Source organism: Leucoraja erinacea, chromosome 40 (assembly GCF_028641065.1).
Source record: "Leucoraja erinacea ecotype New England chromosome 40, Leri_hhj_1, whole genome shotgun sequence".
Lineage (NCBI taxonomy): Eukaryota > Metazoa > Chordata > Chondrichthyes > Rajiformes > Rajidae > Leucoraja > Leucoraja erinaceus.
In genome coordinates, this window is record NC_073416.1 from 2,263,063 (window position 1) to 2,276,773 (window position 13,711).

The 13,711-nt window shown below is 45.2% G+C and overlaps 1 protein-coding gene across 6 annotated transcripts in view; it reads right to left on the reverse strand.

Moving 5' to 3' along the window:
* Positions 1-13,711, reverse strand: part of LOC129714629 (R3H domain-containing protein 2) — a 169,723-nt gene that overhangs the window by 7,733 nt on the left and 148,279 nt on the right. For 5 of the 6 annotated variants that reach the window (XM_055664325.1, XM_055664328.1, XM_055664329.1 and 2 more), the window contains 4 exons: positions 12,702-12,871; positions 7,128-7,272; positions 4,280-4,380; positions 3,557-3,641 (listed from right to left, as the gene is read on the reverse strand). In XM_055664325.1, the coding sequence (XP_055520300.1) occupies positions 3,557-3,641; positions 4,280-4,380; positions 7,128-7,272; positions 12,702-12,871 (501 nt within the window). The remainder of the gene's footprint in view (positions 1-3,556; positions 3,642-4,279; positions 4,381-7,127; positions 7,273-12,701; positions 12,872-13,711) is intronic. The other variant, XM_055664327.1, reaches the window with a different exon arrangement.

Below are 13,711 nucleotides of genomic sequence, written 5' to 3' on the forward strand. Positions count from 1 at the left end.
TGGTGATGCAACCAATACTGACTTGATGAATGTAAAAGAGTTTTGGGAGAAAACGTACAGAACAACAAAAGACGGGTTCATTGCAAAAGGATTTAAGTCTAGGAGCAGGGAGGTTCTACTGCAGTTGTACAGGGTCTTGGTGACACCACACCTGGAGTATTGCGTGCAGTTTTGGTCTCCTAATGTGAGGAAAGACATTCTTGCCATAGAGGGAGTACAGAGAAGGTTCACCAGACTGATTCCTGGGATGTCAGGACTTTCATATGAAGAAAGACTGGATAGACTCGGCTTGTACTCGCTAGAGTTTAGAAGATTGACGGGGGGATCTTATAGAAACTTACAAAATTCTTAAGGGGTTGGACAGGCTAGATGCAGGAAGATTGTTCCCGATGTTGGGGAAGTCCAGAACAAGGGGTCACAGTTTAAGGATAAGGGGGAAATCTTTTAGGACCGAGATGAGAAAAACATTTTTTTTTCACACACAGAGAGTGGTGAATCTGTGGAATTCTCTGCCACAGAAGGTAGTTGAGGCCACAGTTTGTTGGCTATATTTAAGAGGGAGTTAGATGTGGCCCTTGTGGCTAAAGGGATCAGGGGGTATGGAGAGAAGGCAGGGATGGGATACTGAGTTGGATGATCAGCCATGATCATATTGAATGGCGAATGGTGCAGGCTCGAAGGGCCGAATGGCCTCTACTCCTGCACCTATTTTCTATGTTTCTATGAAAACTCGATCAAAGTTGAGAAATAGAAAGAAGCAACTAAAAACGAGCAGAGTGCTGGGGCCTGTATTCAGGCAGTGGGGCCTGCGTTTCCAAAGGGTATAGTGAGGCTTCATAATACACTGTAGGCCTCACCGGTAGCACTTGGACAGTGCGGTCGATCACAGAAGGTAGAAGTGAAGCAGAAGCTACAGTAACTGGGAGAGGCGAGGTGAATCCAAGGCATTCTACGATCATGCCATTGGATAAATGGAAACTTTAGACAATTCAAAAAAAAAAAAGCTTTACTGAAATGGTGATAAATAATATCAGGCAAAACAATAAAATGTTTAAGAAGGAACTGCAGATGCTGGAAAATCGAAGGTACGCAAAAAAGCTGGAGGAACTCAGCGGGTGCAGCAGCATCTATGGAGCGAAGGAAATAGGCAACGTTTCGGGACGAAACCCTTTGGGTTTCGTCCCGAAACGTTGCCTATTTCCTATGGGTTTCGGCCCCAAATGTTGCCTGTTTCCTTCAGGTTTCGGCCAGGTGCTTCACTCCATAGATGCTGCTGCACCCGCTGACTTTCTCCAGCATTTTTGTCGACCCAAAACAATAAAATGTGTTTGGTGAGCGCAACATTACAGAGTGAGCATGAAAGTGGGCAGTAAGCCTTTTCTATTGTGCTCTTTCTCAAATCCTTACCCCAAAAGTCATTCTTTTCTACATACAATTGACATTCTAATAATACTAATCATTTGTAACTACAGTCTCAGAGACAGGAGTGTTGGCCATTTAGGCTCTGAAGGCCATTCCACTACTCAGTGAGAGCATGGGTGATAAGTGACCAAACTCCGTAGACTTGTCTTTGGCCCCCTTCTTGCTTTGGTGAGCACAGGTCTGTCCCTATCCAACGAGCAGTTATGTGCGATGGCTCACTTATTCTGCCTGGGGATTTGAAGGGTTTTGCAGAGACGGTGTCATTAGTATCTCTCCAATGTATTATGTGAGTATTTGATATCTCAGAATCCTGTAGGAGGGGAGGGGTCACTGTTGCCTGGTAGATCTGCCGTGAGATTTGTGCATCGTCTGAAGGGCTGATCATTAAATACCCTTTTCCTGACTCGATCGGAGGCTCTGCTAGTGCACTGATGACTAGAGATATGAGGAGCAGTCTATGTTTTCTAGTGTCTAGACCTTGGTTAGAGCGTTGGCATCTTGAAGCCAATAGACAATAGGTGCAGGAGTAGAGGCCATTCAGCCCTTCGAGCCAGCACCGCCATTCAATGTGATCGTGGCTGATCATCCCCAATCAGTACCCCGTTCCCGCCTTCTCCCCATATCCTCTATCTCCGCTATCTTTAAGAGCCCTATCTAGCTCTGGAAAGCATCCAGAGAACCGGCCTCCACCGCCCTCCGAGACAGAGAATTCCACAGGCTCACAACTCTCTGTGAGAAAAAGTGTTTCCTCATCTCCGTTCTAACTGGCTTGCCCCTTAGTCTTGTACGGTGAAGATAGATTTCCACGGACAGCCGAATTTGAGTAGGGTGCTCCATTATGCCTCTCAAACAAAGAGGTCGAAAGCTTTAGTGGTCAAATCAAGTCATGGTTAGCTATTGGTACTGCTCCTTGCATCTCTCGGAGTTGATGTGTAGTGAAGATCATATCCACTGTGCCTCGAGATGAATGGGATCGACACGAATGGGGCTGGGGAGTATTTCCTCGACCAGGTGGCTGAGGAGGACGTCACGATCTCCTCTCAGGGTCCATCCCCAGTATCGAGCCATGAATGCACGAGGTCGGCTCCAATCGGCAGACACTCTTTTTCAAACTCTTTCATGGCAAGAGATTAGCAGGTCGACAGATTCAAGGTCGTCCACAAAGCTTCCTTGAAAAGGTACAACGACCCATCGACTCCAAGGCATCCCTGACCCATGGCCATTGAAAAGGGAGACGCGGCAATCGGCCCATGAGTCGGGAGCACACAGACACCCTGTGTATGTAGTGGGCGGAGAACACCAACTCTCAAACTATCCACCTCCTCTGAAAACCATCTCTCGCCCAACAGGAGACAGAGTCTGCAGGGTCCACATTGGATCCATCAGTCATCCCAGAGTCCACAGGACAGGAATGGAAGCAAATGACCCTCTCAACCCTGAGGGAGTGCTCAAGAACAATCTACAACTGACCCACAATAATCTGCCACTTCATAAAGATGATTTCTGATTTACTGGCTTCATTCCCAAAGAGCCTGTATCTAATTTTTAAGCTGTGGTCCCTTGCGTCAGACTCCCCAGCCAACAGAAATAGTCAGAGACACAAGAGATGCTGGAATCAGGGTTAAATAAAAATGCTGGAGGAACTCAACGGGTCAGGTAGCGTTCCCTCCACAGATGCTGCCTGACCCGTTGAGTTCCTCCAGCATGTTATTTCAGCAGACATATTTTCTCTCTCCTTAAACCAACGTTCCTTTGGTGTTCTCCTCAATTAAACATGAAGCAAATGAGCTCAATCTTCTAAATTCCAGGGAAATGTAATCTCCCTTTATAATTGAGCGCACGTATTATTCTGGTAAATCCCACATTGCAATCTGTCCAATTTCCTCTTAATTAAATGTCTCCATTCAAATTATCCAATAAGACAAGTATTTGTGCTTGAAGTCCCGATCTGCTGTATTATTTGCATTGCTTAATTGAAATTATTGGATAATTGAAAGTTGGGACAGCAACAAATTAACAGCAGGCAGTACATGAATCATGATTCCACCTTTAATAAATCTCATTGCCCGGCTGTGCAAACTCTGAAGAGAAGACAAATTATTGACATAATTGCAGTGATGGTTCAGATACTAACCAACATCACCTGTGCCAAGATCGGTAGATGCAGATTTCAGGGTTGGCTTCTTTCCTCGTTTAGTGTGTTTTGTACTGCATGGGCCCTTTAAATAGAAATACATCAATGGAGTCTGTTTATATGGCAGCATTATACTTAAAGCAAGAAATACAATGAACTGGCATATAATCGAGTCAAAGGGTTCCAGATTAACTATTAGTCTGCTGCAGGTTAGCGATCCACCCTCTCAATCAATGAACAGAACACAAAGCCTAAGGATAGGAAATAACTACAAATAAGTGAAGTAGAGAACATGCAAATAGGTTTTTTATATTTTATTTAACAAATGATCTATATAACAGGCATTTCTTTCAGAGAGACTTATTCGGAAAATGCAGGGAGGTGTTTCAATGGCAATGGGAGGAAGGCGGAGAACAAAACAGTGGATCTGGATGGCACAGACATTGAGGAACAACGGTTGTCCCTTGGACTCTGTGTGCAAATATCGACACATCCCCGGGATCCCAGTGCAAATGCCAGTGGCCTTAGAACCACTCGCCACGCCAACAAATCTTGTACACTGTTGGGAAATATTTAAAGATTCATCTGCAAATATTCTTAACAATATACAGTATTTGTTCTATTTTCACACAGCTCGCACGGTTAACACAGAATCAAAGCAAAATTAGCCCTAAGTTGTTGTTGAGACCAGCTCTTCCCTCATGCGCTTTTCTCAATCCATACCTGATGAGCTGAATACTGGCACTGTCCATGGATTACTGGAGGTGGACATACTGGGAGGTTGTACTGCAAAGGCTGACCGAGTAAAGAATAGCGAGTATCACCTGATCAAGAGAAACAGGAAAATAAGCAATTGCTTTGCAAGCACACCGAGTACTTTCAGTGTGTCACCTGGAGCTCAGGGGTGGTGAGACTGAGACACGTACAAAAGGCACAGGCAGTTCAGGCTTCTAAATAGCTGTGGCTCAGTATTCAGCTGACCTAATACTCGCTTCCTTGCCCGAGTTCTCGTCTCACGTAATCAATAAGTACACTATAGTGAGCAGCAACTGCAAGACATGTTGGTGAGCAAGCATCTTGGTTTTGTATGATAGTGCCCCGCAAACCCATTTGAAATATGAATGCAACTTGTTCGATATGGTTTTAATGTTTGCCCTTTACAGTTTTTTGACCAAGGGGTCTGGCCGATATCTTCTGACCAGTATTTGTTCAGCTAATTGAAAAAAAAGACAGGGGCAGCACAGCAGTATAGTGGCTGCCTCACAGCTCCTGTGACCCAGATTCAGTGTGTGCGCGCGTGTGTGGGGCACATTTACCCTCTGATCAGAGTTTTCTCCGGAAGCTATCGTTTGCCCCGCACGACCCAAGCACGTGCCCACTGGCAGGATCATCGGCTTCTGTACATTGTGTCTCGTGTGCAGAGTGACAGAATCTGGGAGGGGGGTTGATGGGAATGTGGAGTGAATAGAATTGGATGGGGCAGCACAGTGGTAGAACTGTTGCCTCACAGTGCCAGAGACCCGGGTTCGATCCGGACTTGTCTGTACTGCGTTTGTAAGTTCCCCCCATGACCTGCGTGGTTTGAAGGTTAATTGGCTTGGTATAAGTGTAAAATTGTCCCTAGTGTGTGTAGGGTAGTGTTGATGTGCGGGGATCAATGTTCGGTACGGACTCGGTGGGCCTGTTTCCGCACTGTATCTCTAAGCTAAACTAAAGAATAATATGTGTTAGGATGGTATTGTTAGGCTGATGTTTGGTGAGAACTCATTGGGCCGAAGGGATGGGTGGGTGATGTTCGGATGGAGGAGGGAACTGTGGGCGACTGGCGTGGTGGCAGTGGAAAGAAAGTTGGGCCGGGGCAGGGGCAAGGAAAAGCTGGGTGGAGGAGTAGGATTCAATGCCCATGCTGGAGGGTTGTCGACTACACCAGCGGAATATGTGCTTGCAGTCAGCATTCTTCACACCGGCAGTGGAGGAGAGGGTGAGTGCGGGGAGGTGAGGATGGTGAGGGGAAGGGAGATTAAAATGGTTAGCAGCCGGAAAATCCAGCTGTCCCTTGGCTGACCGAGAGCAGGTGCCTGAGATAAGATCCCCCCTTGACTAAATCCACTTATTTATCAATGAGTCAAGTTAAATAATTAAGGTTTAACATGTAGAGAAGAGTGTAACTTAACCCTCAGGTAATGATTACATTGGGAACTGGTAACAGAAAACCGAATCTGTCCCTGAAGAACACAAGCCCCTTCCATCAATGGATTGCAAGACAATTCAATGCCTGCAGCAGGTTAATCAAAGACTGCGAGGATGGATGGTTAAAGGTGAGTCCGATCTGACAAACTGAGTAAGAGTTTCAATGGATAAACTGAATGCTGGAGTTGTGCTGGATATGGATTGTCAACATATTTATTATTTTGGGCACATGGTAAATAATGAAAAGTAGCAACGTGGATAGAATGTGTTTGTTTGGACCAGAAATAAAGAATTGGGATAATCGGACAGGAGAAAAGATGGAAGTGGCGTACGTAACTAACCTAGTGTTTAAGAGGGAACTGCAGATGCTGGAGAATCGAAGGTTACACAAAAAAGCTGGAGAAACTCAGCGGGTGCAGCAGCATCTATGGAGCAAAGGAAATAGGCAACGTTTCGGGACGAAACGTTGCCTATTTCCTTCGCTCCATAGATGCTGCTGCACCCGCTAAGTTTCTCCAGCTTTTTTGTGTAACCTACGTAAATAACCTAGTTGCCCCTGAGGCTCCTCACTCCCAGCTTTCTCCCACCACCCCCTCTCTACAATCAGAATGAAGAAGAAGAGTCCTGAGCAAAATGTCACCCATCCATGTTCTCCACGGATGCTGCCTAACCCGCTGAGTTACTCCAGCACTTTGTGTCTTTTTTTAACCTATAATGTATTATAAGCTCTAAAGTTCCAGGGGCAGCCTTAAGCCATTCGGCCCATCAAGTCTACTCCGCCATTCAATCGTGGCTGATCTATCTCTCCCTCCTAACCCCATTCTCCTGCCTTCTCCCCGTATCCCCCCCGACACCCGTACTAATCACAAATCTGTCAATCGCCACCTTAAAAATATCTATTGACGGCCTCCGCCGCCATTTTTGGCAATGAATTCCACAGATTTACCACCTCTCAGTGTCCCAAATGTACACAATTGGTCTGAAAGAACAGGAACTGAGTATGGGGGTTCTGAATGATTTTTGCTTGTGTTGTAAAGAGACTGTATGCGTGTGTCTATGTGTGAGCATGAGGGGGAGGGAGAGGGTAGGGAATGTCTTGGAAAGGATATTCTCGACAATGTGGCCTCACTACTTGTTGGCTGTGACCCCACTTTGCCTGTGCCGACAGAGGTTACAAATATCAAAACCATTTAAACAGTCTATTAAAAACACGCCACAGTACCTTTAGATAGGTGCTATTTCTACAAATCTGAACATCCGTTAAAAGTTTTGTGAATGAATATATTTTGTGTTTAATGTCTATCAAGTTTCCGTGCATTATTACAATCAATATACATAATATGTTCAACACATTGTACACATCATTGGGAGGGTTATTCACCTTGTGCTGGCCCCACAGGTCTGGAGAACTGGGCAATAAGTGGCAGTGGTGCGAGACCAGGACAGACGTTTGTCACATTCGTCACTGGAGATGGCGTCGGAGATTGGGTTGGCGAGTTAAGGGGACTGTTTAATTGTGCGTTGACCTGAGGAAATAAATATCTAAAGTAAAAAGCAACCACCACGGGTTAAACAATTTTAATTTAAAACTGTACAATATTTACTTCCCCTACAGACCTTTTCAATACAATTACGTTTCCATCGCAGGTAACAGACTACTGACCGACATCCTCAGCTCAGCACTTCAAACCCCCTGACTCCCATAGCTATCTCCTGACTACACTTCTTCCCACCGTTTGGGGAGTCTGCTTCGAATGTAAGGACCTCCCCTATCCCCCCTACTCTCCTCTATCCCCCAGCCTTCTGGCTACGCCCTTTCTTGTCCCCACATCTGCCCCCGCCCCAATAGGATGAGGTGTTGCCTATTTCCTTCGCTCCATACTAGGGTATCTGGTCGCTTCTTTGTGTAATCCCTTCCCACTATCCCCTCTTCCCACCCTGGTACTCTCCTCCCTACTGCAATCCGCTGGAGATGTTCAACTACATCTGGTCCCTTTCCCCCCCCCCCTCTCGACTTTCCCCTGCATCCAAGATGACCCAATCAGTCAGTCTTTCCAGGTGAGGCAGAGGTTCACTTGCACCTCCTCCAACCTCATCTACTGCATCCGCTGTTCCAGGTGTCACCTTCTCTACATCGGCGAGACCAAGCGCAGGCTCGGCGATCGTTTCACTGAACACCCCCGCCCAGTCCGCCTAAACCTACCTGATCTACCGGTTGCCAAACACTTTAACTCCCCCTCCCATTCCCAATCTGTCCTGGGCCTCCTCCATTGTCAGAGTGAGGCCCACCGTAAATTGGAGGAACAGCATCTCATATTTCGCTTGGGTAGTTTACACCCCAGTGGTTTAAACATTGACTTCTCTAATTTCAGATAGCCCTTGCTTTCTCCCTCCTTCTCCTCCCCCTTCACAGTTCTCGCACACGTCCCATGTCTCCGCCCACTTTCTATCTTTTTCCCGCCCCCCCCCGACTTCAGTCTGAAGCAGGGTCTCGACCCGAAACGTCACCCATTCCTTCTCTCCATAGATGCTGCCTCACCCACTGAGTTACTCCAGCATGTTGTGTCAACCTTCGATTTTATCCAGCATCGGCAGTTCTTTCTCACACAATTAAGTATTAATTAAGTTTCAGCACAAACCAACAGAGAATTCCTAAAAAATGAACCCGGCCAATCTGGTGGAAGGATTGGTGAATTTAGCAGCGGTTGAGTTGGGTGGTGGTGGCACAGCGGTAGACCCAGACACCCGGGTTCCATCCTGTCTGTACAGAGTTTGTATGTTCTCCCTGTGACCGCATGGGCTTTCTCCAGGGGATCCGGTTTCCTCCCACGTTCTAAAGACGTGCAGGTCTTTGTAGGCTTCCGTAAATTCTCCCTAGTGTGTCGGGTAGAACTAGTGAATGGGTGATCATTGGTCGATGCAAACTCATTGGGCTGAAGGGCCTTAATTCAGCTACTCGTGATATCTACATCTGATGACAGTTGTGTTTTACAACCTCTGATCTGTAAATATTATGTTCTGGACAATGCTGTTGTCTGTACTTCATTTCAATGTATTTATTCCACGAGTACAAGGCTTCACAGGGATGGGAGATTGCAACCTTCACGTGGTCCGCCCTGTTTCGACGAATGCAAATCAACCTGGCGTACTCAATCAAATAAGATCAAATAGAACAAGTTGTCCTCCAACTTTAGGCTGTGCACGCCATATGCAAGAAGAAGAAGACTTCACAACATTTATAAAACTATTCAGTTGATTGCACAAATGACACAAATCTTCCAAAATCTATCAAAGGTGTTAAATCCAACTGCTCAATACAGGAAAGAGCCAGGATTTAACACTTAAAATCGAGCGATTGCACAAAACCCTTAAGAAACTGGTAATTTGTTCACTGATGATGCCTCGTTTACTAACTGTGGAAGGAAACAAAAGTCGGAATTGGGAGATTTTCGTCCAGTGGTGTACAGAATAGTCAAGAAATTTAAAAAATCCCCAGTCAAGTGTTTTAACTAATTTGAGGTATCCTATTTCAACATACACACACAGTCACAAAAGTGAATACTCCGGTTAAAAGCTGTACCGTGACCTCCCAGATTCCCGCATCCCAGCTTGTCTGTTCAGCTGTCAATTCCTGAGGAAATGATCGACTGGCTGAGAGGGATGTGTAAAATGCTCCGCCATTAACACGCTCACAGCATTCACACCAAAATAACATGGAGAAACTGTAAATGATAACTTCACAAAGCATAAATCACAGGGGGAATGGATTGATCAAAAAAAACTTTCTCCATGTGTTGCTATTTTTGTCCATCTTGATAGAAATCTGGCCTGAATATTTACCTTGATAAAGTCACAACACCAAACAGTAGTGTGACAAGGTACACAACATTGCTGGAGAAACTCAGCGGGTGCAGCAGCATCTATGGAGCGAAGGAAATAGGCAGCGCCTATTTCCTTCGCTCCATAGATGCTGCTGCACCCGCTGAGTTTCTCCAGCAATGTTGTGTACCTTCGATTAAGCCAGCAGTTCAATTGAAGGAATCGAGGAACTCCTCTTTCTCTTCCAGGAGACTGAAGAAGGTCATCTGCACAGTTCCTTCTTGAACACAGTATGTGTGACATGGGTCCCAACGCACCCACGCTGATGCAGATGTCTGCGGACTTTCAGGCAATTACCCAGTACTGTTTACCCTAATTGTTGTTCTCCGTTGCCGAGACTCGAGGAACAGTACTCTACTCAACGACGAAGAATCAAGCCAGCAGTTATTAATTTTTTAATTCAAAGGATGTCACTCGGGAGGCTAACTTTCGTCTCAACTAACTCCCAATGACAATACATTGCTCTGTGAGAACTTATATTACCAAGATACGTTTTTTTTTCGTTTTTTTGCCAAAGTTGATTTATTCGTAGATCCATTCACAGAGAGATGGGTGATTGTAAATGTACAGAATAGTTAAGGGGCATGTAAAGAAATATATTTTCACCTGCCTCCCAAAGATGCAGCCTTTCTTTACCAACAGTACAGAAATCTTATAAATAATGCTGCACAAAGAATTGTGTAAGCGATCTTGTATCTTGGAGTTCTTCCTTGCTACTATGCTCTTTTATGCTATGTGCCGAGTCACTATTTAATTTTGGAAGCTAAACTGATCGGAAAGGATGATTCGGCAATGTTGCCATTGGCTTTCCTACTGGCTAAAGAGGCGAGTGGCTGTCTCGTAGAAACATAGAAAATAGGTGCATGAGGCCATTCATTGTGATCATGGCTGATCGTCCCCTATCAATAACCCGTGCCTGCCTTCTCCCCATATCCCTCGACTCCACTAGCTCCTAGGACTAGAGGAGTCCTATAGATTCTCCTCCATAGGACTCTGCCAATATTGCCATGCGACCCGAGTGCTCAGAGGTACACTGCTGGAGTTGTCACATACCATTATCCTTTTTGTTTTTGTAGGAAGGAACTGCAGATGCTGGTTTAAACCGGAGATAGACACAAAAAGCTGGAGTAACTCAGCGGGACAGGCAGCGTCTCTGGAGAGAAGGAATGGGTGATGTTTCGGATCAGGACCCTTCTTCAGACTGAGGGTTGATGGGGAAGAACTAGACCCTAGTCAACAATTGGCCCATCAGGGAACATAGAAACATAGAAAATAGGTGCAGGAGTAGAGGCCATTCGGCCCTTCGAGCCTGCACCATTCGCCCTTCAATATGACCATGGCTGATCATCCAAATCAATATCCCATACCTGCCTTCTCTCCATACCCCCTGACCCCTTTAGCCACCAGGGCCACATCTAACTCCCTCTGACTGAGGTCAACTGTTGTGTTGAGGGGAACTGCAGATGCTGGTTTATGCTGAGAATAGGTAAGGGGTGTTGGGGTGGCTCGGTGGGCTGGGCGGCATCTCTGGAGAGGAGGGATGGGTGACGTTTCAGATTGGGACCTTTCTTCTGACTGGAGGTCATCTGTTGCCAGCCTTGATATATCCTGGTCATTTCTCACCTCCGGTTCTTCCCTACCAACCCTCCCCCCTCTACTTTCAATCTGAAGAAGGGTCTCGACCCCAAACGTCATCCATTCCTTCTCTCCAGAGAAGCTGCATGTCCCGCTGAGTTACTCCAGCTTTTTTGTGTCTATCGTCCATTATCTTTTTTACTGCAAAGTGCCGTGCTTCACATTGTAGCCAGGACATGATCGCAGAACTGCTTCAGAGGCGCCTAAGAGGCAAACGTTGACATAAAAAAGACGGAGGAGGTCAAGCTGACCAGGTCTTTAATTTTACAGTGCCCATGATTTATTATAGTGATTATCGAATACCAATTTAAAATAATAGCCTTCACTGACCCAGAACTGAAATGGGGCAAAAACATTATTTCCTAATAACAGTCAACGGAGTTTGGCGATGTGTCCTTCAAAAGGAGTGAAAGTAACTAATAATATGAACACCACTACATACAACCAAGCTCCCATTATATTATTAAATTCAAAAGTCTGACATACGCATCATTTGTTTGTTCCAATGGAGGGGAGGACTCTTTCTCTACACTTTTAGTAGCTGTTCTTTCTTATCAGTCTGATGTGCATTTGATGCCATTCATTACAATATCGTGGTGGCATGGTCACCACGTTGAGTGATTTTTTCCCTGTATTTTCTTACTGATGGATAAAATCAACTTATGTACGTTAGTGAACAGAGAACCCGGGCATGCCTATGAGTAGTAGCAAGGACATTAGTGTAGCTGAGTTCATTATTTTGTTGCCCAATTGGCTTATGCTATTGAAGGGAAATATGATTGAAAAATCTGAAAACCGAGGTGTGGTTTTAAAATATTTATTCTTCCCACTTCTCTCTCTCTTTTTTGTTTTTAATTATTATATCTGGAGCGTTAGGCAGTTCTGAAGAGAAGTTTTAAGCCCAAATTTGTGCTTGATGGTGAGAGGTGAGATTATTTGACCACATCCATTCTGGATTTGAAAATCACACAGACTGCCGTTAATTTTATATTCCCAATATAAATTTTCATGTCGACATTTACAGTGGAAACATTAGAGATACAGCGCGGAAACAGGCCCTTCGGCCCATCGAGTCCGCGCCGACCAGCGATCACCCCGTACGCTAGCAGTATTCTACACTCAAAGGACAATTTTACCAACGCCAATTAACGTACAAGTGGAGTGTGGGAGGAAACCTGGAGCACCCGGAGAAAACCCACGCAGTCTCAGGAAGAACGTGCAAACGTCGCACACAGACAGCACCAGTAATCATGATGGAACCCGGGTCTCTGGCGCTGTGAGGCAGCAACTCTACCGCTGCACTGCGTTGCCCATCTAAACCATCTATTTAAGCACTTTGGTCAATGCGAGTTGTTTTTAAATGTGCTATACAAATAAAACTGATTGATGATTGAGGTAGTAGCATGAAGCACAAGCAGATAATTAAAGGCCGATCAGATACCTGGGAGGGATTATCAGGGTTATAAAGCTCAGCGGGTTTCTGCCCTCGCTGCTCCACACTATAGTATTTGCACTGGTTCCACTGCGGTAACAAGGGAGGCTGAGAGGGTTGAGGGCCATTGGGTACACTCAGCTGCATGACCACAACTCCATGACTGGGTGCCGGCACACCTGAGATAGGGAGACAAAACAAGAACAGGATCAATGCCCCTGCAAAGTGGAAGCACCATCAAAGTAACAGGTTGTAACTCACTTGCACAAAAAGCCCACTCTGAGATTCAATCCTCATTTCAAATATACTCACCTATTTGAGGTTCAGAGGGTACTGGCTAATACGAAATAGCAGCCAAAAGAAATCAGTGACAGTGCAGTTTAGAGATACTGTAAATCACTTTATTAATGTGCCTGACTGGGTTATATTTAAATTAAATTTGCAAGCCTGGTCAGGTTCGCTGCACTCCCTACGCAGTCAACTTTCACATTTCAATATCTGATTTGCTCTCGTGTAAGTGAATGATTTTGAAAACCACCTTAAACATTTGCAGTCTTCTAATCTTTTATTTTAAAGTGCTACATTTTAAGATCAGCACTAACTGCACCTGCGTGAGGCTAAATATGAAACCCTTGACATTTAACTTAAAAGCTTTTTTCCCCCAAACTCGTTGAGAAGATACCACCTTTTATAATCCCAGTACATCAGGGTATTTTTGTTAAGTGTTCAGTGCGATCCTTTTAAAACCAGTGATTTCAAGTGCCTGGTTAGAGAGCAAAGAACATGTTGTAAAGGTCCAGTCGCTGATGAATTGCAACGAGCAGCTCCAAGAAGGTTGGGATGAACAATGATCAAGTCTCTTTGCTCTAGGAAGCAGGGAACATTGGGTACAACAACAATATTGATCATGTTAGTCTTATGGCCAAGTTATAGCTGGGAGAGTCACTGCAGTTCAGGATACTTTTGAATCCTGCTTGGAAAATAAGAACAAGCACTCACATGAATCCTGATTTCAGTAT